The sequence below is a fragment of the Exophiala xenobiotica genome (genome assembly GCF_000835505.1).
Source record: "Exophiala xenobiotica strain CBS 118157 unplaced genomic scaffold supercont1.4, whole genome shotgun sequence".
Taxonomy (NCBI): domain Eukaryota; kingdom Fungi; phylum Ascomycota; class Eurotiomycetes; order Chaetothyriales; family Herpotrichiellaceae; genus Exophiala; species Exophiala xenobiotica.
In genome coordinates this window covers 755,939-781,341 of record NW_013562491.1, presented here as the reverse complement: position 1 = coordinate 781,341, position 25,403 = coordinate 755,939, and the positions used below count along the sequence as shown (strand labels likewise).

At 51.8% G+C, this 25,403-nt stretch overlaps 8 protein-coding genes across 9 annotated transcripts; 7 read left to right on the top strand and 1 right to left on the bottom strand.

Annotated features, from left to right (window-relative positions):
• Positions 1 to 130: 130 nt before the first annotated feature.
• Positions 131 to 3,846, top strand: PV05_06458 (uncharacterized protein). Its single transcript, XM_013459198.1, has 2 exons — positions 131 to 316; positions 369 to 3,846. The coding sequence occupies exons 1-2, from the start codon at positions 236 to 238 to the stop codon at positions 3,807 to 3,809; spliced, it is 3,522 nt and encodes a 1,173-aa protein (XP_013314652.1). The 5' UTR covers positions 131 to 235; the 3' UTR covers positions 3,810 to 3,846.
• A 264-nt stretch (positions 3,847 to 4,110) lies between these two features.
• On the top strand, positions 4,111 to 5,793 carry PV05_06457 (guanine deaminase). Its single transcript, XM_013459197.1, has 2 exons — positions 4,111 to 4,451; positions 4,526 to 5,793. The coding sequence occupies exons 1-2, from the start codon at positions 4,226 to 4,228 to the stop codon at positions 5,713 to 5,715; spliced, it is 1,416 nt and encodes a 471-aa protein (XP_013314651.1). The 5' UTR covers positions 4,111 to 4,225; the 3' UTR covers positions 5,716 to 5,793.
• Positions 5,794 to 5,958: 165 nt separating this feature from the next.
• Positions 5,959 to 10,798, top strand: PV05_06456 (uncharacterized protein). The gene is made up of 2 exons (XM_013459196.1): positions 5,959 to 6,326; positions 6,376 to 10,798. The coding sequence occupies exons 1-2, from the start codon at positions 6,055 to 6,057 to the stop codon at positions 10,604 to 10,606; spliced, it is 4,503 nt and encodes a 1,500-aa protein (XP_013314650.1). The 5' UTR covers positions 5,959 to 6,054; the 3' UTR covers positions 10,607 to 10,798.
• Positions 10,799 to 11,148: 350 nt separating this feature from the next.
• On the top strand, positions 11,149 to 12,963 carry PV05_06455 (uncharacterized protein; the record flags this gene model as incomplete). The annotated part of the gene is made up of 1 exon (XM_013459195.1): positions 11,149 to 12,963. The coding sequence occupies one exon, from the start codon at positions 11,149 to 11,151 to the stop codon at positions 12,907 to 12,909; it is 1,761 nt and encodes a 586-aa protein (XP_013314649.1). The 3' UTR covers positions 12,910 to 12,963.
• Positions 12,964 to 13,410: 447 nt separating this feature from the next.
• On the top strand, positions 13,411 to 16,046 carry PV05_06454. 2 transcript variants are annotated; one of them, XM_013459193.1, is made up of 3 exons: positions 13,411 to 13,775; positions 13,873 to 14,213; positions 14,336 to 16,046. In XM_013459193.1, exons 1-3 carry the CDS (start codon positions 13,753 to 13,755, stop codon positions 15,535 to 15,537), a joined length of 1,566 nt encoding a protein of 521 aa, XP_013314647.1. In that variant the 5' UTR covers positions 13,411 to 13,752; the 3' UTR covers positions 15,538 to 16,046. The 2 variants fall into 2 exon arrangements, with proteins under 2 accessions (XP_013314647.1, XP_013314648.1); XM_013459194.1 differs by having other exon boundaries at positions 14,279 to 16,046.
• Positions 16,047 to 16,439: 393 nt separating this feature from the next.
• Positions 16,440 to 18,722, top strand: PV05_06453 (uncharacterized protein). The gene has a single exon (XM_013459192.1). It carries the CDS (start codon positions 17,014 to 17,016, stop codon positions 18,385 to 18,387), a length of 1,374 nt encoding a protein of 457 aa, XP_013314646.1. The 5' UTR covers positions 16,440 to 17,013; the 3' UTR covers positions 18,388 to 18,722.
• A 721-nt stretch (positions 18,723 to 19,443) lies between these two features.
• On the top strand, positions 19,444 to 21,983 carry PV05_06452 (uncharacterized protein). The gene is made up of 6 exons (XM_013459191.1): positions 19,444 to 19,994; positions 20,053 to 20,081; positions 20,139 to 21,078; positions 21,214 to 21,334; positions 21,430 to 21,512; positions 21,628 to 21,983. Exons 1-6 carry the CDS (start codon positions 19,696 to 19,698, stop codon positions 21,758 to 21,760), a joined length of 1,605 nt encoding a protein of 534 aa, XP_013314645.1. The 5' UTR covers positions 19,444 to 19,695; the 3' UTR covers positions 21,761 to 21,983.
• A 5-nt stretch (positions 21,984 to 21,988) lies between these two features.
• Positions 21,989 to 23,992, bottom strand: PV05_06451 (uncharacterized protein). Its single transcript, XM_013459190.1, has 3 exons — positions 23,871 to 23,992; positions 23,738 to 23,821; positions 21,989 to 23,679 (listed from the first exon to the last, which is right to left on the bottom strand). Exons 1-3 carry the CDS (start codon positions 23,886 to 23,888, stop codon positions 22,210 to 22,212), a joined length of 1,572 nt encoding a protein of 523 aa, XP_013314644.1. The 5' UTR covers positions 23,889 to 23,992; the 3' UTR covers positions 21,989 to 22,209.
• Positions 23,993 to 25,403: the final 1,411 nt, after the last annotated feature.

Here is a 25,403-nt window from a genome sequence, read left to right as displayed (position 1 = left end):
GAGGTGCTTTTTTCTTCAATCGGTTCCGAATAAATCGATGCTTCTGATTGGAGACAATGCTTATCTAATCTCTCCCACTTTCTTTTACTGCTTGACGCGTGCTTGGGACAAACGCGTCGCGACCTTTCAACGCGAGAGCATTCAATAGGCAGAATACATGTGCACTTACAGTACTCTCCCACCAAGGATTGTTGAAGTCCACTCCAGGATGTTCTGATCAACAATCAACGACAACATGGAAGAGGACAACCCTTTCAGCAAAGCCCAGACTGTCCACCCCGAAGTTCGAGCTTATGTCTATAGTCTCGTCAACGCCGTACGTACACTATCACCAAGATCCAATGCCCCAGTGACTGACTTTCATGTAGCTTGGAGGTAGCAGCACCGACGACGATGGTCGCTACGTACTCGGTGACGATGCCCTTGCCTGTCTGCGTGATTTGAAACGATGGCTTAAATTATACGACGAAAAGAACAATCGCCTAGATGTCGCGAGGTGCCTTGCAGAAGCGAAACTTGTGGGAGGAGATCTCATACCCATTCTCGCGTCGTGGTCGGAAGACGAAAAAGACAACAAACTCAAGGCGAGAGTTGCACTAGCATGTCTGGAACTGCTGGTGCCCCTGACATGGCCCTTGGAAACAGGAGGAGAAATGACTGCGAACCATCATCGACATACTCCATACCTCCAACAAGCGCAGGTCCTCTACAAGGCAGCCATACTGGGGTGTGATACTAGTAGCATTCTCCGCCAGGTTGTGCGCATTGGTCTTCCATCAATTGCTCTAGCAAGAGACGGCAGAACAAGTCGAGATGAAGGCATCCTCAAACTTATGCTATATCTCTTCAGAAATATCGCCGTCATACAACAGGTTCCCAATCTGCCGAGTCAAGGCCTAGACTCGGAAGTCTCACGATCAGCCACCATAGAATCTTTTCGAGATCAGGATGTATTTGCTTTATTGTTGACTATATGCTCCAACATGGGCGAAGATTTCGACCTGCAGGATGTCATTGTGCTGGACATCATCTTCAACCTCATCAAGGGTGTGGACCCAAAGCGACTGTGGATGACGGAAAAGGAACGCAAAGGTCACGGCATCACTGAGCTTGGAGAAGCCTTAGCACTGGAAGGCAGCAAAGCAAGAGACGCAAAGCGCCACCAGTGGAGCCGGCATTGCCGCTTTGGCACGATGCTCTGGGTCAAGCGTGAAGATCAAAAAGTGTCCGCTGTATCTGGTCAGGATAATCTGAAAGATGATCAGCAAGCATTCTTTAACATGGACAAGTCAAAAAAATGGAATAAGCCGCAGCAAAAGCGCCGAGATATGGACCACACCATCCACGATTTCGACCGTACTACTCGACTCACTGACTCAGCCGCGGAAAAGATGCGCAATTTCGTTGAAGAATTCCTTGATTCTGGTTTCAACCCGTTCTTCACCCATCTGCGAAAAGCTATCGAGCGAGAAGCAGAGCGTTTGATGGAAGTCAACTATCGCCAATTCTTCTATGCCGTGGCCTGGTTTCTTGAAGCTGAGCGTATCCGTCGAGAAACACAGAAAAAGGAAAACAAGCCGGACAAGGTCCGCACAGATTTCGAAGACGAGAGCTACTCACTCGTGGCAGCTGTTCTCAATCAGGAAACGTTCATCATGCTCAATCGCTTTATGCAAGTGTCTCTGGACAACAAAGAATGGCAGGACCTCAATGCCAGCACGCGCTGTTTCACTCAGATCCTTCTGACAGTACAAGAAATGGCTCAAAGTCCAATCGAAGAAGACCAGGAAATTGCCGACAACATCCAGAACCGCATTTTTTACGAAGAAGCGACACACGACAGGATCGTTAAGATTCTGAGGGACTATAAGGAACAAGGATTTGGCTACCTTGATGCTTGTACTGAGCTGTCTCACGTGTTCCTGCGCATGCTTGAGAGATACTCAAAGGAGAATGCAGACCTCCAAATACGATCCAAGAGGAAAGCCAGGAAAAAGCGTAAAGAGGCTAAGAAACAGGCTGCTCAGACTGGCGATGATCCTGCTGCCGAGGAAGAGGATGAAGATTCGGAAAATGAGGATATTGCAAATGCTGCCCAAGTCGCCAGAGAACGCAAATTCGACTTCCACCGCTTCGCAGCAAAGTTCTCAACCCAAGCAACAGTGGACACCTTTGTTGCTTTGACCGCCTTCTACAGAGATCTCAGCGCCGAACAGCTCAAGCGGGTACATCGATTCTTCTACCGGTTAGCTTTCAAGCAGGACTTGGGGTTGTTGTTGTATCGTGTCGACATCATCGCCTTGTTCTATAGGATGATGAATGGGCCAGACGCTCTGGAATCGAGACATCCCATGTACAAGGAATGGTCTGAGTTCTCCAGACAACTTTTCCGGAAAATGTTCAAAAAGATCGATCAACGACCGGAACTCATTGTTGAGTTGCTATTCAGCAAGATAAGTTCAACGGTCCATTACCTCGAATTCGGCCAAGAGAAGCAGACGATTGCGGCAACTCGCGCTCCTGCAGAATTGGAAATCAAACCCGCACCAGGAAGAGATGACATGGAACAGATTGGCATCGTCGTGACTGTGCTTCTGAAGGATGGAAAGAATGATCTTGTCCAGTGGGTCAAGAATATGTTAGCAAAGGCACGCGATGAAAGACATGCCTGGGAGGCCGAAGCCGAAGCTCGAAAAGCGGCGGCGCTCGAGTCCCCTGAGGCCGGCAATGAGTCTTTGATCATTGGTGAACCACCATCTATGACTGTGCGACCGACATCTGAGAACATCAAGATAGCCATGTTCAAGAACGGTCGCTTGCGGCTGTTGATGAGCCTTGTCGGCTTCGAGCGCCCAGGGGACGAGGATGTGCTGGGTGCGAACTGGACTGTGCCCGCAAGCATACCTGCTGATGACCTAGCTAAGTCCAAGGCAGCTATCGAACATTATGAGCAGACGCCATGGCAGGCAGCAGATGCAAATGAAGATGCCGAGGACATGATACGACGAAGGAACAAGGCCAAGACGTCCTACCATGACGACGAGGATGCTCCTCGTGACGCATTCATCGATGATTCTGAAGGCGAAGAAGAGTTCTTGTTCCCAGACAATCCCCGTAGGAAGTCCAAGGACATCTTGAGAGAACTGAAAGCCCGACGCAAGAGGAAACGAGGCTCTGATGATGAAGTTGATGAGGTTGATGAAGAAGCTGCAGCGAGGAGAAGAGCCGCTCGTGAAGCCGCCGCCAGGGACAGGAGGCTCAAGATCAAGAGCGAAGCTTATATCAGAGACAGCGATGACGAGAGCGATACGGAGAGAGATCGGCTCTTCTTTGAGCAAGAAGAGAAGCTTCGCAAGAAGACTGCAGAGGATCACATCCGCAAGCAGAGAGCATTTATGAGTGAACAGTCTGGAAAGACCAGAGGAAAAGGCAAGAAGGCCGCGGTGTCTAAGATTCAAGACCCTCAACACGATAGCGATGACGACGTCTTGATGGGAGGTGTCAACGATGAACTCAACGAGACTGCCTCATCACAACCGCAGAGGAAGTCAGACACAGAGGATGAGTCCGCAGATGAAGATACGCCGCTGTCATCCCCTGGTTCAGCAACCGTCAAGGATGGTGGGCGCGATAAGCTGGCCCTCAGAGAAATCGCGCCACCAAGGACGGCATCGAGTATCGTTTCGGCCAAAGCAGTTGTAGGCGTCACGACAAATGAGAGTGACGGCGATGAAGATATTGTCCCTACTACACGGCGGCGGCAGATCAGAGGCGGGTTTATTGTAGATAGTGACGATGACGACGAGTAGAGGTTGGGTCGATCCTAACTTGGAGGCTGTGTTGGCAGGTCGTTAACAACATATTGTTATTTTTTCACGATCATACGAAGATTACGACTGTTGTTCCTTCTGTCTCCAGAGTCAATGAGCGGTGGGATCTTTGTTTATCAATATTGCTGTTTTTTATTGAAGTCTGCAGCTTCTGCCTCCACAAACACCATCCTTTACTTACAAAATTTGGAGCCATCGGCGCCCGCCGATGACCATTTCTGGCATCTCCGATTGGCTCTCAAGCTTTTGATTCACTCTTCCTCGTGTTGTGATAAGTACTGTGTGTCGCCATTAGACCTGTTTGTGTTTTGCTCTCGTGTTTCCTTTCCTGTTCTTCTTGGCTTACTTTCTCTTGCTCCTCTGTGTTGACGTTGGGATTAGATTGTGCGGGTAGAATGGGACAAGAAACAATCTATTTCGGGCGGTTTGTTTCGGCGCCTACGCCTGACGAGCTACTCATTCGAACTGGCGCTGTTCTCGTGGATAGCAAGAATGGTAAAGGCGTGATCACGAAGGCAGATTGGACGATCGATGGTCCCAATGGTGCTGTTAGCAAGTTCGGAGTTGAGGCGCCTGTGGTGATGCCTAAGGACAATGGCTTCTTCTTTCCTGGGTTCATAGGTACGTCTTTTCCAGGGCAGACTTAGGTGGAGCGCGCCTGGATGACCGGCAGAAGGACTGACGCTCATCGTTAGACACACACATTCATGCTTCGCAATACCCTAACGTTGGTATATTCGGCAAGTCGACACTGCTGGACTGGCTCACGACCTATACGTTCCCTCTAGAATCTTCATTCGGGAATGTCAATTCTCCCATGTACAAAGACTCAATTGAGCCTCCCGATCCACTTGCTCGGGCGAAGAAGGTATACAACAGACTCATCAACCGGACTCTGGCGCATGGTACGACAACCGCTTCGTATTATGCAACTATCCACGTGGAAGCGACAAATTTGCTGGCTGAGATAGCCTTTAAGAAGGGACAGCGAGCATACATTGGACGGGTCTGCATGGATCGGCCGGAGACATGCCCGGATTATTACCGTGACGAAAGCACGGAACAGACGATGGCGAATACCAAAGCCAGCATCGACTACTGCAGAAGTCTAGATCCTTCGGGGGAACTTTTGGCACACATCATCACCCCCCGATTCGCGCCTAGCTGTTTACCGGAGACGTTGACTCAGCTCGGCGCATTGGCGAAGGAAGAGGACCTCAGAGTGCAGACGCATATCTCGGAGAACCTTAATGAAGTCAAGCTGGTCAAGGAGCTGTTCCCTGAGCAAAAGAGCTATGCTGATGTGTACGACCACCATGGACTGCTAACACCAAAGACGATATTGGCTCACGCTGTTCATCTGAGCAAGGAAGAGATGCGCCTGGTGAAAGAGAGGAAAGTGAAAGTCAGTCACTGTCCCGCGAGCAATAGTGCATTGGGAAGTGGGTTCTGTCCGGTGCGGGAATTGCTGGATGAAGGTATCGAGGTTGGTCTGGGCACTGATGTTAGTGGTGGGTACAGTACGAGCATACTTGATGCCGTGAGAAACGCGTGTATGGTGAGCCGGCATGTTGGGTTCCTCAACGAAGGAGACAGCCGGTATAACCTTGGTGTGGCAGAAGCATTGTGGTTAGGGACGATGGGTGGAGCGAAAGTTGTGGGCATGGAAGGACGTCTCGGCGGGTTCGCAGAGGGCATGCTGTGGGATGTACAGGAGATCAACTTGGGTGATGTTGACGTACGAGGTCAAGGCGGGGATACTGATGTCGACATCTTCGGATGGGAGAACTGGGAGGAGAGGGTCGCTAAATGGGTGTGGAATGGGGATGAGAGGAACGTCAGGAGAGTATGGATTGGCGGAAAATTGGTCCATGAGAGACGGTGACCGCTTTCACTGGTCTCCATCCTGGGTCTACCCGTAACTTGGAGGACCTGAGGACATTCAGCATTGCTTATAGGCGGCGATATGAGTATGCCATATCAACCACCGAAGAGAGCAGACTTTGGCAAGGCTGCGTATTACATAAGCTCCCGACCACGAATCACGGATATGATTTCCACCGCGAGACGCGCAGCATTTTTCACGTGCAGTATTGAACCATCAACAATGGCTGCACCGACTTGGTCCCTAGTCTTAACTAACTAACACTATGATCCTACCTCCAATCGCCCGGTAAGCAGCTAAAGCAATGTTCGGTCCTTGTGACCTTTACATTCGTCCACAATGTCTTCATCGGCAATCAGTGCGACATCGTCGATGGCCGCACATGCATCTTCCTCCCTCCCCGCGCTATCCCCCTCGATGAGTTCGGTGGGACAACAAGTTGCAAGAGGACAGTCGACGTCGTCTGGCTTTGGCCATGCTCTCCTGGCAGTCGCGAGCTTCATTCCCGGGGCTCTATTCTGGATCATAACGTTCACGACAATCACGTTACCAACATGGTTGTTTACGCTGTTTTCTATGAGCCTGACCTTTACCATGAATTTCACCACTTTGTAAGTCCCCCAGACTCGGGAGGAATGCTCAACTGACAGGCATGTCTAGGCTCTTGATAGTCCTCGCGATAGTCTCAACCATCAGCTGGTTCATTCGTTACCGTTTCCTCAATGTCTATACCCGTCTTCCGCAGGAGCCCCAGAGAAAAGAGACGCAGATAGATTTGTTTCCGGACACGCAAGAAGGAGACTCGAAACCAGGGCTTTCAAACTATCTCGATGAGTTCCTCAGTGCCATCAAGGTTTTTGGATATCTGGAACGACCAGTTTTCCACGAGTTGACCCGGACAATGCAGACTAGGAAACTCATTGCGGGGGAGACGCTACTACTCGAGGAAGAGAAGGGGTTCTGTCTGGTTGTCGACGGCCTGGTCCAAATCTTCGTCAAGTCTCTAAGAGATGCCTCAGATGACAGCCCTGGGCAAGTAGACCTGTTCAGCGACGATGAAGGATACCACGAAGGCAATCAAGGATACCAATTGCTCACAGAAGTCAAGAATGGGGCCTCGATGTCCTCACTCTTTTCCATCTTGTCACTCTTTACCGAAGATGTAAAGTTACGCCATGGCGATCACGGTCCTGTTGCTCCCGGATTTCCTCATCACACGTCTCAAACACCTGGTTCGAGCATTGGGAGCCCGACAACCCAACCGTCAACACCAGCTGTGGGATCCGGGCCCCTAGAAGAGACGCGTAGACAAAGGCTACCCACCGTACCGCCCTTGACGCTTGACCCCGCCTTTAATGAGCGGGAGTACCAGACTACGGAAGCAAAATCCAGAAAGGCAGCATCAGCCCATCCAGATATTGTTGCCAGAGCCACGGTCGACACTACGATCGCCATCATTCCGGCAAGCGCATTTCGCCGACTGACTAGGGTGTATCCCAAAGCTACCGCTCATATTGTCCAGGTAATCTTGACGCGACTGCACCGAGTAACGTTGTCGACAGCTCATCAATATTTGGGTCTGACTTCGGAAGTCTTGCAAGTCGAGAAGTCCATGAACAAATTCACTAGTTTTGATCTACCGAACCATCTGAGAGGTGCGCCTCTAGACCGGTTGAGGGACAAGTTCAACAAGGAAAGAGACAGGATCGGACCGGAAGAGCTAACCAAAGGCATCGCTCTGCACAACCCTTCTGCAAACCGGAGACGATCTTCAAGCGGACTTCGAAGAGAAGCTGCCATGGCGGCCGGAGCTGCTGCGGGACGTGGATCACCTTTGGCAATGACCCCCTCTGCTATGCGTCCTTCTATAGGAGATAGAAACGTCAGTTCAGGCGATTTACATGGGGCTTCAAGACCCAGCCAGAGACCGATGAGCATGCACCTTCGATCGACATCCAATTGGACAGGAATGGGAGCACCAGAGACGCCAAGGGCTGATATGACTAGCCCCATGGGAAATCGGGAACAGCCATATTTTTCACCATTTGCCAACGATAAGCCTCATCGACAGGATTCTGTTCTTGAAGACGGCTTGTTCAGAGAGTCCGTATTGGAATGCATGGCGAAAGCACTCGGGCTCAACGACCCTATCAGTCAGTCGCTGAAGAGAGGGCCAGCATCGGTGGAACAATCTCCACGTCTCGTTTCATATGATGCACGGCGGCAAACAGCCATTTTCAACAACGCTTTTGGATTCATCGATCCTTACGACGAGCTGGCAGACGGTGATTCCGACTCTGTATCTACTTCCATAGCCAGCAGTGTCAACGGCCTGCATGGTCGGTCACTGCACGATGAACTGATAGACGATGTGGAGATCGTTTTCTTCCCTAAGGGATCCGTGCTCGTTGAGCAAGGGGAACGAAACCCCGGTCTTTACTACGTAATTGATGGGTTTTTAGACGTGAGTATTCCAGTCGAGGAGAAGGAGGAGAAGAATGTGCCATACGCTTCGAGGGTTAACAAGAACGCCCGTGACGAGCCGTTCCCTCGACTGCGCAGGACCAAGACATCTGCTTCTCGAGCTTCGTCGTTGCCAGGTGGTCCGGGTCAGTCGAAAGAGGGCAGAAGAACGGTACAGAAGTCGCTGTTTCTGGTCAAGCCTGGGGGTATCGCCGGTTATATCGGAACATTGTCGTCTTACCGGTCCTTCACTGATGTAACGGCAAAGACCGATGTCTACGTTGGGTTTCTACCTCGTGCTTCTCTGGAAAGAGTTGCGGAGAAATACCCCATCGTTCTACTAACGATGGCCAAACGACTTACTAGCCTGCTTCCACGTCTGATACTGCACATCGATTTTGCTCTCGAATGGGTTCAGGTCGACGCTGGCCAGGTCATACATCACCAAGGAGATGACAGTGACGCCATCTATATTGTTCTGAATGGCCGATTAAGGGCAGTCCGCGAATCTGAAGGTGGCAACATGCGCGTAGCAGGAGAATACGGCCAGGGTGAAAGCATCGGTGAACTGGAGGTCATGACAGATGCATCCAGACCTGCAACTTTACATGCTATACGGGAGACCGAACTTGCCAAATTCCCTAGAACTTTGTTCAACAGTCTCGCCCAGGAACACCCGACCATCACAATACAGATATCGAAATTAATAGCACAGCGGATGCGGGCGCTGGTAGAAGCACCATTGACGGAAAAGGGTCAGGAGCGGAGCAAAGCAGCATTGGGCGAGTCAACGACATCGAACTTCAACCTGCGAACAATAGCGGTCCTGCCAGTCACCACTGGTGTGCCTGTGGTTGAGTTCGGTAACCGACTGCTGGCAGCCCTGAGTCAAGTCGGAGTACCAAATGGCGTATCGCTACTGAATCAAGCCATCATCTTGAATCACCTTGGTCGTCATGCATTCAGTCGAATGGGTCGGTTAAAGCTGTCACAATATCTTGCGGACCTTGAAGAGAAGTACGGCATGCTGCTGTACATTGCCGACACAAGCGTGAACGCGCCGTGGACCCAGACTTGTATATCACAGGCCGACTGCATCTTACTGGTTGGCTTGGCTGAGAGCTCACCCAGCATTGGTGAATACGAGCGATTCCTTCTGGGAATGAAAACAACAGCACGGAAGGAGCTTGTCCTCCTTCATGTCGAGCGCTACAGTCAACCTGGCCTCACGAGGAGATGGTTGAGGAACAGAATGTGGATCAACGGAGGTCATCATCATGTTCAGATGGCGTTCCGTGTCAGCCCAGAGGCGACTCCTCATGCTCAGCCTCGGCGACTAGGGACGGCCATCAAGCAGAGAGTTCAAGTCATCCAAGCAGAGATACAAAAGTATACATCACGAAGAGTGCGACAAGCTCCGCTATACTCAGCAGATACTCCTTTCAAGGGCGACTTCCATCGACTGGCAAGGCGCCTATGCGGGAAGTCCGTCGGCTTGGTCCTCGGTGGTGGTGGAGCTCGGGGTATTGCTCACGTAGGGGTCATTCGTGCGCTAGAAGAGGCAGGGATACCCATCGACATCATTGGCGGAACTTCGATCGGAGCATTCATGGGGGCACTCTATGCACGCGACGCGGATGTTGTCCCCATGTTCGGTCGTGCGAAGCAGTTTGCTGGCAGAATGGGAAGCATGTGGAGGTTTGCGCTGGACCTTACATATCCGTCGGCATCCTACACGACGGGCCACGAGTTCAATCGTGGTCTTTTCAAGATCTTCGGCGACTCGCAGATCGAAGATTTCTGGTTATCGTTCTACTGCAACACCACTAACATCAGCAAATCACGCGCCGAGATACATACGTCTGGGTATGCCTGGCGATACGTCCGCGCAAGTATGTCGCTCGCCGGCCTGATCCCACCCATATGCGATGATGGAAGCATGCTCCTCGACGGTGGATACATGGACAACCTGACTGTGGCGCACATGAAGAGTCTCGGCGCGGACCTGGTCTTTGCTGTTGATGTGGGTAGCCAGGATGACGATGCTCCTCAGCAATACGGCGATACTTTGTCGGGATTCTGGGCGCTGTTGAACCGTTGGAATCCGTTCTCGTCAATCCCCAACCCGCCGACGCTGAGTGACATCCAGGCGCGGCTGGCATATGTTAGTTCTGTGGATGCATTGGAGAGGGCAAAGAACACACCGGGGTGTTTGTATATGAGGCCGCCTATTGATGCGTACGGGACGTTGCAGTTCGGTAGCTTCTCGGAGATCGTTGAGATTGGGTATTCCTACGCGAAGGAGTACTTGAATCGCCTGAAGAATGAAGGCGAGTTGGACGGCGTCATTGACGCCTGGGCTGCTGGGGATGATGAGAAAGGTAGACAGCTCCTCAGGGCAATGGCGCCGAGGAGAGCCAGCGTATGAGAGCGCCTACCTATGCACTACATGATCAGGGTCGATCTGGAGCGCAGACATCAATCTGTTCCAACTCCAAAAGCGAGAAAATGTGAATATTGGTTTGTGAGGCTGCCGTTGAATGACCGGACAAGAGGAGAAATGCAGTCAATGAAACGAGTGATATCACGACCTGCAGACTGCTCATACACAGCGTGACAGCATTTGTACTGTACAGATTCTTGCAGCTTCTTATTGGTGGATCTCATGGCTCAATACCTTGCCAATCAAAAAGCATCATTTGTGAGATCTGTAGATCTGACTTGACGAGGCTGTTGAGCCTAAAATCGGTTCACGATCCGTGCTTCACGCTGCCAACATCATGACGTCGATACGCAAATGCAACCGTCATGAACTCACCAACACATCCGGCACAATGTCTGGTTATATAAAACGACTTTCAAGGCCACAGCTCTTGATGGAATTATCACATGAGCTTCCACACACAGTAACTGTTCTGGTAGTGGTTGATGGAAAGCACATCGTTTCGCCGCGACGTTGAAAGAGACACCATGTCGTCTCAAAAACCATTGAATCCCCAAGATGGCCGCAAGAAGAAGATTCTCATTGTGGGCGCCGGAGCAGCAGGAATGTCTTGCGCCCATCATCTCAGCCAGTCTCCAGACAAGTACGACATCACCCTGATTGATGCAGTCGACTACTGCGGTGGCCAGGCATTCTCCATCCCGTTGAACAAGGAGCGTCATGGCGCCAGCTGGTTCAACCAGGGTGTCCAAGGAGGCAGCTACATCTTCCATCATACACTCACCATGTTCGCCCAGCAAGGCTACCATGCTGATCCAGTCAATCTGCAAGTCTCCTTCGGCAAGGACAACACTTTTTGGACGAACGTATTCCCTACCGACTTGATCGCGCGACATCAAAAAGAAGTCAAACGACTTGCATTCGCCCTCAAATTTATGCGTTGGTTTGAGATCTTCTTTGCCTTGATTCCAATGAAGGTCTTCTTCAAGTTGTGGATGTTCTCGGATGAGTTCACCAATACTGTTGCTTTACCAATGGTTGCATTGTTCCTCGGCACTGGTAACTACGCTCCCGAGGTGCCCACCATGATGCTTGAACGACTCTGTACGAGTCCTACATACGGCATGTGGTACCCCTTTGACTCGAAGACCATTGCGAGCAATAAGCCACCGATGGTCGTATTCCCTAACTTTTCCGAGTTCTACGAAACATGGCGCAAGGACCTCGTCGCACGTGAGGTCAACGTCCGCCTCTCCACCGAACTCGTGGCCGTGTTGAAGCGAGACAAGTCTGGTGTCATAGTGTCGATGAAGAAGCGTACCCCTGTTCCTGACCACCACAACCCTCTCGACGGCGATCGGGATGCGCCAACGTTCGAAGAGCACTACGACGAACTGGTTCTCTGCTGTCTCGCCGATACGGCCAAGCGCGTGCTCAGTCGCACTTCGTCCTGGCGCGAACGCAAGGTCCTGGGTTCTGCGAAGTTCTCAGACGACATCACCATCACTCACACTGATTCCGACTACATGAAGAAACACTATCAGAACTTCTACGACGACTCTTTGGCCGTCAAGTCTCTTTCTGGCAGTGACCAGACTGCACGCTGCGATGCCGCCAGACAGAATTTCCGACCCATGTACTATATCAAGATGTATGAGAAGGACCTCTCCAAGCTGGAGATGTGCTTCGACACAACGAACTATCAGTGCCAGTTTCCCCAGAACGTGCCGTTTGAAGACCACGTGTTTCAGACGATTTACCTGAACAAAGGGCGTGATGGACACCTGTGGACCGACAACGAGATTGACGAGTCGAAGATAATCCGCAAAGATTGGTGGCATCAGTTGTGTCACAGCTATACTCACTACCTCTTCGTCGTGCCATGGATGATGTTCCTCCAGGGAAGGAGGAGAGTCCGATATGCTTCGAGCTGGACTATGGTCAACGCCCATGAAGTGGCGATCATGTCGGGCATTGCTGCTGCTGTGGACTTGGGAGCCGAGTATCCTGAGGATCTGGAGAATGATAAGTTTGCGTTCTTGTCTTTTAGACTGTATTATCTGCTTGTGTACGGCAAATGGTACAGACGTAAGTACTCAAAGAAGGGACGGGCAGAAAGCCAAAAGGCCAAAGAGGGCGCGTCATGGGCAAGTGGGCTGTATGGGAGCGTATACAAGGGACCGGGAGTGGTTGAAGGTGAACGGACAACCTGGAACGAAGAGATGAAGATGGGCCGGAGTACGGGGAATTTAGCTGATGATAACACCAAGACCAGGAGCCAGCCCTGAACCGGAGGTTGATGATGGCTTGGGAGCGATGATTGATACTTGAATGCTTTCTTTTTGTGTCCCAAATGTGCAGAAATACTAACTTCCAAGATCAAGAGAGATGGTACTCGGCTGATTCGAGGCTCGCCACGGAGTAGGCCCCGATAAAACGAGCCTCAGATCCACTTGTTGGCTTGAGCTGACATGTAGTAAAACGAGGACAGAAAGTGCTTCAGTGATTCCGTCCAAGGATGCTCGATTAATGACAAGCTACTCCGTATGGAGTACTCTCTTGTGTCTATCGTACCCAAGTGCCAACCCAATGCAAACTATGCAGGTAGGATTTGGTGGGACTCGCGACACTGGCCCTCCCACGACCCTGCCCAGCCTCTTGTCTAAGTGCTGCTAATAGCGAGCTATTAGGAGGGGGCATAGCCTAGAGTGCCTAGTAGGCTCGTTCTCGAGCCCCATTAGCCGCTCCAGCTCGTCAATCCAACCATTCACTGTAGACCAAGGCCACCCGCCCGCAGTTTGCTGCTGCCCGCCTCTTGCTTTAACGTCTTGGTAAAAATCAGACACCTTCTCGAACCATCCCCTGCCGCTTTTCAATCCATCAATTGAATTGTCTATCTACTGCATCTTGTATTGTTGTTTCCGCGCGTCTACGCTCCTTTACTCACCATCGGATAGCCATTTATCGGCTGTTATTCAATTGCCTGCGCCCCCTCGAAAAGTTCGAGCGCGTCCAAGCTTTCTGAAAGCTGTCGCCTGGAAGAGACGTGCCACACTACGCCATAACTCTCACGCACCTCCCCCTCCTCACTCTCACCTGTCTCTCTGTCGCGTGATTCACAGCCATCAATCATGGGCAGCTTCTTGTTCAAATGGTAAGTACGCACACCGCCTGATCCCCCCAATTGGCAGCGCGACCCCCTCGCTCGGATCGGTCTGTCATATTGCATCAACGCTAACCCTGTTTACCAGGCCGCATCCCGATGCGAACGACGTCCATGTCACCGGCACCTTTGATGACTGGGGAAAGACCGAAAAGCTAAACAAAGTTGGTGACATCTGGGAGAAAGAGGTGAAATTGCCACAAGCCGACAAGAAGATCTTGTACAAATTCGTGGTTAACGACAACTGGGTGATCGATCCTGAAGCACCTCAAGAGGACGATGGTCATGGAAACCTGAACAATGTTCTGTATCCGGACCAAATCAAAACCAAGTCCACGGATGTCACCACCTCGAGCGCAGCTCCCCAGAGCACCACCGCAGCAATGGCTGGTCAAGTCCCACTAGAACCAAGAAGAGAGGCTACCGAAGGTGAGTCAAACGAGGCTCGTCTTGTAATTACCATGCAGCGAAGCCTGACCTTGTTTCGTTCCTAGTCACACCCGCCAGCGATTCCTCCCTCAACAAGGAAACCACTAAAAGTAGTCCCCCAGGTGCATTCCCCGAAACACCTCAGCATGAATCTGACTCGTACGGCGTCAACCCACTCCCACCAACCGAGGGAGCTGGAAATCCGGTGAACGTTCCGGCAGGCGAAAAGGTCCCTCCTCCGAATCAGATAACTTCTAATAGCATCTACTCCTCCGTCACTACCTCGGAGGGTGATTACGAGAAAGCAGGCACCTCAGTGCCTTTCATTGGAGGAGCCCTTGCAAGCCTTGGTTTGGCCGGAGGTGCAGCTGCGGCCTCGTCGGACAAGAAAGAAAATTTGATTCCCGAATCCTCCCTGCCCATGGGCGAAGGCGCTGTAACGGCACTCGAGGGAGCCGGGCCAACAATCTCCTCGGCCGGGCCTACCTCGACCACCGCCGCCCTGGCTGGACAGGTTCCCCTAGAAGAGAGGAAGCCCGCCACAGTCGTTGAACAGGCCACTACGGAAACTGTGCCAGAGGTTGTCAAAGATTCAATCGCAGAGGCCCACACCTCTCCCGAAGCCACCACTTCTAACGAGGCTGTCAAAGAAAAGGCGGAGGTGGAACAAGAACTCTTGAAAAAGGTGCCCGAGACCGAGGAGGCGGGCGAACCTGCGCCAACAGTCGCAGCAGCCACTTCTGAGACTGCTCCATCGCCGACTACCGGACCGTCGAGTGGTGCAATCCCAGGAACATCATCTGTCGCGGCTGCCGCAGTCGCAGATGGTGCCGAGGGTGGTGACACACAAAGTGAAGCTCCTAAGACCACCCACCCCGTGGAGAAGTCGGAAGGCGACACAACCGAATATGCTCCACCCCATCGCACGGCGGGTGCTCCAGGTGTTTCTGGCTCGGCAGCCGCTGCAGTCTCAGATGGTACAGAGGATCCCACCCTTGCCGACGAACCTGCCGTTCGTATGATGAACCAGAATGATGCGGTGGCAACTGGATCCAAAGAGGCTCCGAAAACAGAAGCTGCACCAGCAGCAACTTCGACTGGAACAGCCCCGGCAGCAGCTGCACACGATGAGACTACCACAGCAGAAGCCCCAAAAACCGCGGCTACAGAGTCCAAGCAAGATACAGCAGCAACTCCATCTAGTGCCACTAGCACTCCTAAGAAAGCAGCTACCACCACACCCACTAGCAGTCCTGCATCAGCCTCAAAGGAGAAGAAGAAGAAGAACCGAATCAGTTCGTTGTTCAAGAAGATTTTCGACTAGTGGGCCGGATCAATCCGTATCTGGTTCCGCGAGCAACAGATGGGCAGCAGGGGAATGGCTTGTATGTAATTGTGCAGACAGAAGGATAAGGGGAAGGGGTTGGAGTGCATTGCGAGGCACGGCGCATTGCTGGGTTTGGACAGCGGATCCTTTGATTTGGGTTTGTTTGTCTTGTAGATATCCCCTTCAGTTGTGTTCGTATTGGGAGAGATGAACTTTTCGTTTCGGTAATGCTAATCATTGGTCTCGACGAAATGTTTCTGGTGCTTTTCTAGAAGGGTTCTCGAAGGTGTGGACGAAGGTGTGGAAGCCGGCGGCCGAATCCAGGTACGACAGGCACGGTTGACAATGCCACCAGGGCCCATCATGGCATAACAGGCTACTCGGACACAGTTACCACTTGATCTGGAGGACCGGCCACGTCAATCGTTTCCATGCCCGGTCGCATCATCTGAACAGTCCAGCAGATCTAAATCCTTCTGGCGAAGCTTCTTCATGCCAGGTTGATCACGCTATCTTTTCGTGGTTTCCGGCTCGCTTCATGCAGGCTTTGTGCTCCGGCTTGACACTTTCTCGAGCAAGCCGCTGTTATTAGTGTGAAGCCTAGCGTCGAGACTGCAAACCTAGGCGATTCGGTGGCGGCATGAACATCAGCTGCAAGGCCAATCATCGCCCTTAGACTTCTCGCTTTGACTGCTCCAATATGTAAATGACATCGCCTGTGCGTTTGAGGTGTGCTCTGACTGGACGCAAACCGTAGGCTTGCTGAGGGGTACAGCAGCAAAGCGTTGCTCACAAGATCAGGAGAACTGGATCTTTGAAAGAGCAATTGCTTGGAGCACATCGAGATACAAAAGAGTCATACGTAGCTGGTGGGATTTGAGATGAGCAAACAGAGCAAAAGCTGTAGCAGTCGACTGGCTGACTGTTCCTCCTTCAAGTGAAATTGCTGCCATCAATATCGATCGAAAAGCCACAGTACACGCTCGTTGCTGCCACTCGTGACACTTGCGCCCTTTGCATGGTGGCTGCTCCTTGCCTTGGTGAGCTCAAGGATCAACCAGAGAGCTGGAGGCTAACTGTGATGCAACTGCTTCTCTTCTCGCCTTCGCCTTCAAGTTGTCTTCCTCTTTCCAATTCCCTCATCCACTCACTTTTCGAACCATCACCTGTTACAGAAAGCTTCCAGAAACAACCCCTCCAGTGCGTCATCTAAACACCTTACGGACAGCCTATTTTTGCCCCGCCTGGCAGCCCTGGTCCGCTCCACACCAAGCACTCAATCGCTCTGCTGTGGACATCGGACAAGCCTGCATTTCTGGGATAGGCATTCTTCCTTGCCTGTTCACGTCCCAGACAACGGACTACACACAGGCCACTAGGCTTATTGATTTGCCCCTACCGAAGGGGTCCTTTTCTTATCCTACCTAAACCATCTCCAGCCGAACCTCCCCACATCTCAAACCCTCGCCTCCAATGTCACTTCCTACTTCTTACCAAGCTGTCATTGATGCTTTAACCAAAGACTTGCTCAGTGACAAGCCTGAGGATCCTCTTCAATACTGCGCGAATTATTTCACCCGCCAGCTCGAATCCGAGCGAGCAACCTCTCGATCCTCCCAGTCGACCACCAGTGCGAACGGCAAGATGACAGACACTGCTGGTCCCTTTGACCGCAACCCTTTCGCAGCGAAGAATGTTAACAGCATACAAGAGGAGGATGAAGAACGCGATAATTTTGGCTCACCAACCGATGCTACATTCAAATCTCGGGACTCAGGCCGTTCACCCTTCGGCGGCTCTGGCTTCGGAGCTGCCGGTGGTGGTGGTGGTGGTGGCGGTGCTGCTGCCGGGGGAACATTGTTTGGCAACTGGTTAGGTACACAAGGGGCAGGAGAGACAGGAGAGCAACCAACTGAACCAGCCACTGGCAAGTACGCTGCAGGTCGTAGGACCTCAGTGTCTGCCGAATCAATGCAACCCGACGCTGATTCGGGCAATTGGAAGCCACCTAAGCACTCAAAAACTCCCGACCAATTTGAGCGACTCAAGCATGCAGTGGCTGGCAATTTCTTGTTCTCGAGTCTTGATGAGGAATCATTCCACTTGGTCTTGGATGCTTTGGTGGAGAAGTCAATCCCTGCAGCCAACATCAAAGTCATCACTCAAGGCGACGAGGGTGATTTCTTCTATGTTATTGAATCAGGCGATTTTGACATCTACATCAATCCCAGTGGCTCAGTCGAGGCCGGTGCTGAAGGCATGGGAAACAAGGTTGGCACGATTGGACCTGGAGGCAGCTTTGGTGAATTGGCGCTGATGTACAACGCTCCTCGTGCCGCCACTATTGTCAGTGCTTCCAAAGGAGGATTGCTGTGGGCACTCGATCGTCTCACATTCCGCCGCATTCTCATGGACAATGCCTTCCAGAAGCGAAAGATGTACGAAGGCTTCCTAGAAGAAGTACCACTGCTTGCATCACTCAAACCCTATGAAAGATCGAAGATCGCCGACGCCTTGGAGACAGTCAAGTACGGTGCCGGTGACAAGATCATTACGGAAGGAGAACCTGGTGATGCCTTCTATCTTTTGGAGTCTGGTGAGGCTGCTGCTTTCAAACAAGGTATTGACAATCCAGTCAAGGAATACCACAGAGGTGATTTCTTTGGTGAATTGGCACTACTGGATGACAAGCCTCGCGCTGCGACTGTGGTGGCAAAGACTCCTGTCAAAGTCGCTAAGCTTGGAAGAGATGGATTCAAGCGTCTTCTTGGACCAGTGGAGAGTATCATGAGACGCGAAGAGTATGATGCAGGAGACCCTCTGAGCCAGCAGAAGACGGTCACATAGGAGATGGCCATCCGAGCAAAGGAATTTTGACGGGGTTGAATGCTTTACGATCGGATCGGAAGGAGCAATGATGAAACTGAAACGAAACAGTATACCAAAGCAGAGCAATATCGTTAAGGAATGAATTAGTTTTCGGAGGGATGAATGCCTCGGAGAATTCATGTTGATTGATCGAATGGCTGGACCAGGGAATGAAGGCTGGCATGAGAAGAATCACTGCAATCTTCAGCATCAGGTAGCAAGTATCAAAGCTGTGGCACTCAATCTAGGTCGAGTTCCATTCTCCGAAGCCCTGGGGTTTTCGCGAATTCACATGCCCCTTGCAGATGCTTGGGAGGGTGCGGGAGGGGTTGATGACGCCCCCTGTACGAGTATCGAGGGGCCATCAGCGATGCTTGCGGCTTTAGCCAATCAGATACGGATCACGTCCGGTTGGCTTATGTCAGCACTCGGCACACTTGTCTCTTTTGGCTTCACGGGCAATAGAAATCTGACCAGGAAGACCGCTTTTCCATTAAAAGCCATCCAGAAAGGGACGACGCTGACCGTGGCCAACGTTCTTAAGTGTCTCTTCACGCCCGCATACTCTGCTTCTTTCTTGATCTTGTATTCTCTTGCTCTTTTTCACTGTCGCCCGGTTTAGTGATCGGCAGTGGCACCCGGCCCATGTAGCGGCCGTATGCCCGGCGAAACTCACCCCTTTCATGGCTACCTGGTATGATTACTGATCGATGTGGTAATGTCTTGGGGCGCCTTCTGCGTCGTCAAAAAGCAGCAATATGCCGTGGTCCAATGATGAGCAGGCGGGCAAGGTCAAGTAACTTCTTTCTTTGCATCTTCCTTGCTGTTTGAAGAAGTGTTGATCAGCGCCCTCGGCTTGGGGACTCGAGGTAGGGAGTTGTTGGAGATAAGTGCATTTCCATGACTGCGCAGTGGCCCGAGTTAGTCCCTTTGGCAACGACGTGAGTGTTCACTAACCAAGTTACCCCCTTAGCTTGTCCTTGTCTGCGTGCGCAATGTCTCTCCCCAAGCGTCTTTCCACAAGATCACTATTCGTCTTGGGAAGGCTGTGACAAACCTCACGCAATCTGCAAGGTTGGCGTTCGGGAAGTGGTACCGCTTGATAGCCACCGAAGGCGTGATTCCGACCAACTGAGTTGCCGCCAGGTTTATAAAACTCGCCCGGTGATGCTTCGCTGTGGCTGCCCTCGACTTGGTTTGACTTGAAAATCTGCTTGCTTGGCTTTGGGCGAAATCGGACTTACCTTCAGGTTTCTGGCTACTTCACTTGGGAGCTCATATTCCACCATGGCAGACCAATACACATCTGGAGAGGACGCCGAAAAGGTGTCACCTCCGTCCGAATCAGACGCTTCGTCTTCCTCTTCCCAGGCTGTCTCCGTACCGATCGCGACCACAGAACTCGATCTCGAGAAGACAGCTAGCAAAGCAAGTCAGCGGACGCAGCGCAGTGAACGGGCTGATCCACGAACACCCACAATAGTGCAGGACTGGGATGGCGTGGACGACCCAGACAATCCGCTCAATTGGCCAACTGCAAAGAAGATCTATCATACTCTCATCCCGGCATTACAATGCTTTACGATGTACGCAAGCCACCCCAGCCCTGCTCTTTGCTCTGACAGACATGCTAATACAGCTCAGCACATTCGGATCCTCAGTCTACACGCCCAGTAAGCCGTCTACTGCCGTTTTTCAGACTTGCGAAACCGACGCTAATGAGTGAAAAGGTATGCCTGAAGTTTCTGCCCACTTCAGTGTTAGCCGCACCGCCGCCATCCTCCCATTGACCGTCTACGTCCTTGGACTCGGACTAGGCCCCGTCCTCTCCGCCCCTCTGAGCGAAACGTACGGTCGCCGAGCCGTCTATCTTGTCTTCTTCCCGCCATCTCTCCTATTCACGTTAGGCGCCGGCTTCTCGCACTCCTTCGGCTCTCTCGTGGTATGTCGCCTGTTCGCGGGCATCTTGGGCAGCGGCTGCCTCGCTGTCGGCGCAGGGACCAATTCTGATCTGTTCGCACACTTCCACCGCGCGGTCGCAAGCGCTGTCTTCCTGATGGCCCCTTTCTTGGGTCCGGCGCTCGGCCCTGCAATCGGCGGGTACGTGGCGATGAAGAAATCCTGGCGCTGGACCCAGTGGGTTATTCTCTTCGCTGGGGTGATCGCGTATGCGGTGACTATTCCGCAAAAGGAAACATACAAACGTATCATCCTTCAGCGGCGCGCGAAGAAGCTTGGAGTACAAGGTCCGCCGAACCCAATGCCTCCTGGGATGTCACGCATGCACTTTATTGTGGTTGTCACGATCTTGCGCCCGTTGCACATGCTCGTGACAGAGAGCATTGTGGCGTTCTTCAGTGCATACACGGCGTTCAACTTCTCTGTGTTGTTTGGGTTTTTCGCGGCGTTCCCGCTTGTGTTCGAGAGCATGGCGCCGGAGATTCAGATCTATCATTTCAACACAGGGGAGGGCGGGCTGGTGTTTCTCGGGATAGATATTGGTGTGGTGCTGGCCACTTTGATCTTCATTGTGATGGACAGGATGATCTACCGCAGGAAGACATTGCGGAGGAGGGCTGAGGGCGATTTTACGCCGCTGCCGCCGGAAGAGAGACTTTGGCCTGCGATGCTGGGAAGTGTGCTCTTGCCGATCAGCCTGTTTTGGTTCGGGTGAGTCGACGTCCTCCTCTTATTTTTTGTCTCCCATACAAAACGGGAATCTGAAGGAAGTCCTGCGTGTGAAATGAATTGGCGTGCTTTGTGAGTGTCGGACTACGGACGGGATGCTGATTATTTGCTTTACAGATGGAGTGCCAGAGCAGACGTGCATTGGATCAGCCCGGTCCTGGCGACAATTCCTTTTGGAATTGGCAATTTGTTGGTGTTTTGTTCGTGTATTTTGTATTTGATTGATACTTACGGGCCGGTAAGTCGCTCTCTTTCTAGCCCTCCTCCTCTCCTTTTCATCACTCAATTCAATTGTCGGTCTTGATGGACGGATGCTAACACTGCTGCGAGTAGTTGACCGGTGCAAGCGCCGCGGCGGCGAACGGATTGTTACGCTACGCCATCGGAGCAGTATTTCCTTTGTTCACTGTGCAGATGTAAGCCTCCTACCTTCCCTGCCCCTGCCCACTTGACCTTCAGACACACTCGAAGCTTGAGGCGGGTGGGGCGACATGGAGAAAGGACAAGAACTGACAAAGTATTCCAATACAGGTATCGCGCAATGGGCGTGCCCTGGGCAACGAGTCTTTTGGGATTTGTCACCGTTGGCCTTCTCCCGATTCCGTGGGTGCTATATAAATTCGGACCGAGGATCCGGAGAAGAAGTTCGTATACGTATCAATAGGTGGATGGGCAGGAGATAAAGACGGCGTCCCAGGGACGCCTGCATGTATGGCGGTTTATGCGGCCGAAGTGTTCTGTATACTTGATTAAACGTGGGAGAAGGTTGTTTGTCGTATAATATCAAGCAGAGTAAACATCGAGACGAGGAAACAAATCTTTTAGAAGGGAAGGAGAGGGGACATCGCATCGTGGGGCCTCCTTTTCGAGGATAAGCAATGTAGCAGACAAGTCATAATGTTCAATGGTTCATTTTCGCCTGGTTTCTGTTCGGTTCAGCAACGTCAGGTACACAGTCTCAAGCTCGCAGTTCTTCCATCATGAGCTGCCTGTGTTCTTGAAGGCCTGGTCGCCAGCTGTCTGTGTCGATCAGCTGCGACTCGGGTAGATCGAGCTAGCAAAAGGCCCAACAATGAATGCTCATTTTCGGGGTTTGGAAGTGATAGTAGTTAGTTACTTCTTCTTCCCACCCGTTCTGCCCTTGAAACTCCCCTCAAAGCCCGGTCTCCTAACCTTTTTGCCGCCCTTTGCGTGTTTCTCGTCCTTCCTCTTGGCCAGATTCTCGGTCCGCTTCTTCTGCTTGGCTTCCTGTGCTTTCTGCACACCCTCGAGTCTGTCATTCCACTCGCGCTCACTCTTCTTCTTCTGCCCCTGCTGTCTCTTCAAGGCCTTCTTCAGCAGACTTGTGTCGTCCTTGACATGTTCGCCATGAGCTCGTTTCTTGGCGTTTAGCCACATGTCCTTCTGCTCGATGGTTTTCCGCTTCTCTTCGTCAAGGCCGGATAATCTGTTCTTCTTGGCCATGGCGATTTGGAGCTGAGAGGCTGTATCTCGCGGGCCCTTTTTCTTGTGCTCTTCGACGGCATCGACGGTGGTGGGGTCGAACTGCGTTCCATCTTCGAAGGCGATCCGACCGAAACTGAAATTATTGCTCGAACCGTTGTCGCGATTGATTGGAGACCGAGGGGAGGCTAGAAGGGAGCCTGAGCCTCCGGGTGAGAAGCGTCGTGCGATTTCTTCGTCCTGCCGACGAGCCTCTTCTTCCTTCTCTCGGCGTTTTTGTTCCTTCTTGGCCGCCTTTCTCTCCTCTTCTTTCCGACGCCTCTGTTCGAGGAGCTCTTGTCGGTTCTTTGGTGGTTGACCGTCGGCACCATCAGCTTTGCGTTCGGCTCGTAGTTGCTGTATCGCTGCTTGTAGTCGTTCGCGCGGTGTTTGGGACGTGTTTTGGCTTGCGGCTATAGGAGGTTTCGTCACGGTCGACGTCCGTGTTTGTATAGTTGTAGTTTCTTCGATGTTTGGTGGCTGGATGGATGAGGTCGAGGATGTGCCGGACTCATGTTGTGGAGAAAAAACCTCGGGTTGTTCTTCGTCTGAAGAAGCGGTCCATACTTGGTCATCGCCTTCTCTGTCGGGCACTGATGGCTGGTGCTTCAGCTCGATGGGCTCTTTGAGGTTGATCTCGCTTGAGTTGGAAGAATCAGACTTTGACGGCACCGTCTCCGTCTTTCGAGCCTTTTGCCTCTCCTTTTTCTCCTTCGCTTTGGCTTTCAACTCATTCTTTCGTGCTCTTTTCTCTGCTCTTTGCTCTGCCCTCCGACGCTTTTTGTCTTCTTCGGTCTCTTCCGTAGAATCTTGTGCGGACCTTGGGGTTTTCTCATCTGTCCTCTGTTTTTTGGCTTTTGGGGTTTGGGCATCTTGACTTGCTTTCGGTCGTTCCATGCCCGGTTGTTCTAGCAGGCTTGCATCTGCTGCTGCTGTTTCTTCTTCGTCTTCTTCTGCTTCCTCACCACGCTTTCTCTTCTTCGCGGCGGCAGCGCGCTCATCCATGACGTCTTTGGCACTTTTCCAGTTATCCGGATCGAGTTTTGCCATTTTTGCCGCTTTCTTCTGTTCTGGGGTTTGCTTTTTCCGTTGCCATTGATCCTGGATCGTCCATCAGCAAGACAGCTCGGACAATGTATTTCAGCACTCATCAACATACACTGACGTCTTCACCGTAATACAATTTCGCTGGAATAAGAGACAAGAGGCTGTCGAAGGCACGTGCATGGCTCTTGAGCCGTTCCTGTCGAATGTGAGCAGAGATTGATGAATATGTAAAGCATGCGAAATACCTCTAGATCGTCAGACATCTTTAATGGTCAGTCTACCTTTGATGTCTGGCCTTCTTCGACTTCTTCGTCGACTGATGTTCACCGCCGCCTCGAGATTAGTGACCCAGAAAAAAAGTTCCAGCAACGAAATGTCGAACATGACCGCAGACCGACCAGCCGACATGTGGGGACTTTTTTGGGAGGGGGCGCAGGTGAAATCTTGGCACGAGTTTTCTTCCAGGCGATCTGTGGCCCGGCACTTCTGATTTTGGCACCTCCGGGTTGCTATCCTGTTCCTCTACGGAGAACAAGAAAGACATCTTATGGCATCTGCTTGAGTGTGTATCTCTCACCAATTTCTGGGCTGTTTCGAGAGCTCCTTCTCGCATACTCGGGTGCTTTTACATACTTACATATTGCCTGGCGAAAGTACGGAGTACCGCTTGTGTCTTTACAAGGCCTGGCTGCTTGGGACTGCTTGGGACTTCGTCAGACGCTGAACTCGCCAAAGTTAGCTTGTTTATGTGGTCGATGATCCTGATCAGTGCTAACAAGGTGAAGGAGATGGACGTGCAGATCTACAGGGCTGAAAGCGAAGTGCACTGGGAGGTGAATCAGCAATTCTGGTCCATTGCAGCTACAAGGGCGAACAAAAGGCACTTTGCGCTTGGGGGGACGGTGAGGTCAGCAGTAGAAGCGAACCCTCGCCCGCAGTTAGACTAGGTAGCAGCCTTCCACGGCATGACACTGCCTTGGATCCTTCGAATATACATAGTGCACCAGAAGTCTTCGTCCTTGCCAGCGATGCCTGCCCACCACTGTACGAACCGTGAAGCGTTCGAGTGCGTCACGACAAACAAAGAATCTTTATGGTCCAGGCGGACATTGCGACCTACCAAGTATCGAACCAAGCCAGTTGTGTACCAGTCGTGATCGGGACAAAGTGTTGCGTAATGCTTTCAGACCAAATGTCCAAGTGGCACATGACGGCTTTCACGTGATTGTCTCGTTCATCTGGGGCCATCCGTGGACCATTTGTCCTCCTTCGCTATTCTCCTCACTCTTCCCTCCAAAACATCATCTCTGTTCATCAAGCAAGTGGTGTGAGACTGCTTGTCCAAGCTCGACAGCCGTCAACATGCTGTGCGCTATGGTGTTTCCAGCAAAAGGTAAGCGAGGGTTAAGTCCTTTATTCTTGCAATAGCCGAAGCGGCAAACCGCGAGCGCTGTTACAAATCACCGGCGCGGTGCCATAGCATTGTCTTGAAAATGGACCCCGTCACGGCGAGGTGTTCGATCGGTGTTTCCTCGAGCCTTTTCGATCGACGAATGCCAGTGCCGAAAAGACACACGTCCAATATCTGGTTCCGGCCCTTCCTTGTCCGAGAGAACCGCGGAAAAGGTGGCCCATCGCCACGGAAGGAAAAGTGTTACAGTGGGATTCATGTCGAACCACGCCAGCTGAAAAGCATTTGAGGACATATTCTGCTTTCAAGTGCCAGTCAGGAGTTTTGATCGAGTAAAAAGGGATATGTGATCGAGTAATAGCGAGAG

Coding starts and splice junctions, on each gene's coding strand:
- PV05_06458 (XM_013459198.1), top strand. CDS start 236: ATGGAAGAGGACAACCCTTTCAGCAAAGCCCAGACTGTCCACCCCGAA. Junction 317..368: donor TCTATAGTCTCGTCAACGCC/GTACGTACACTA, acceptor ACTTTCATGTAG/CTTGGAGGTAGCAGCACCGA.
- PV05_06456 (XM_013459196.1), top strand. CDS start 6,055: ATGTCTTCATCGGCAATCAGTGCGACATCGTCGATGGCCGCACATGCA. Junction 6,327..6,375: donor ACCATGAATTTCACCACTTT/GTAAGTCCCCCA, acceptor AGGCATGTCTAG/GCTCTTGATAGTCCTCGCGA.
- PV05_06454 (XM_013459194.1), top strand. CDS start 13,753: ATGGGCAGCTTCTTGTTCAAATG. Junction 13,776..13,872: donor GGCAGCTTCTTGTTCAAATG/GTAAGTACGCAC, acceptor CCTGTTTACCAG/GCCGCATCCCGATGCGAACG. Junction 14,214..14,278: donor AAGAAGAGAGGCTACCGAAG/GTGAGTCAAACG, acceptor TTTCGTTCCTAG/TCACACCCGCCAGCGATTCC.
- PV05_06452 (XM_013459191.1), top strand. CDS start 19,696: ATGGCAGACCAATACACATCTGGAGAGGACGCCGAAAAGGTGTCACCT. Junction 19,995..20,052: donor GCATTACAATGCTTTACGAT/GTACGCAAGCCA, acceptor AATACAGCTCAG/CACATTCGGATCCTCAGTCT. Junction 20,082..20,138: donor ATCCTCAGTCTACACGCCCA/GTAAGCCGTCTA, acceptor ATGAGTGAAAAG/GTATGCCTGAAGTTTCTGCC.
- PV05_06453 (XM_013459192.1), top strand. CDS start 17,014: ATGTCACTTCCTACTTCTTACCAAGCTGTCATTGATGCTTTAACCAAA.
- PV05_06457 (XM_013459197.1), top strand. CDS start 4,226: ATGGGACAAGAAACAATCTATTTCGGGCGGTTTGTTTCGGCGCCTACG. Junction 4,452..4,525: donor CTTCTTTCCTGGGTTCATAG/GTACGTCTTTTC, acceptor GCTCATCGTTAG/ACACACACATTCATGCTTCG.
- PV05_06451 (XM_013459190.1), bottom strand. Junction 23,680..23,737: donor ATTACGGTGAAGACGTCAGT/GTATGTTGATGA, acceptor TGGACGATCCAG/GATCAATGGCAACGGAAAAA.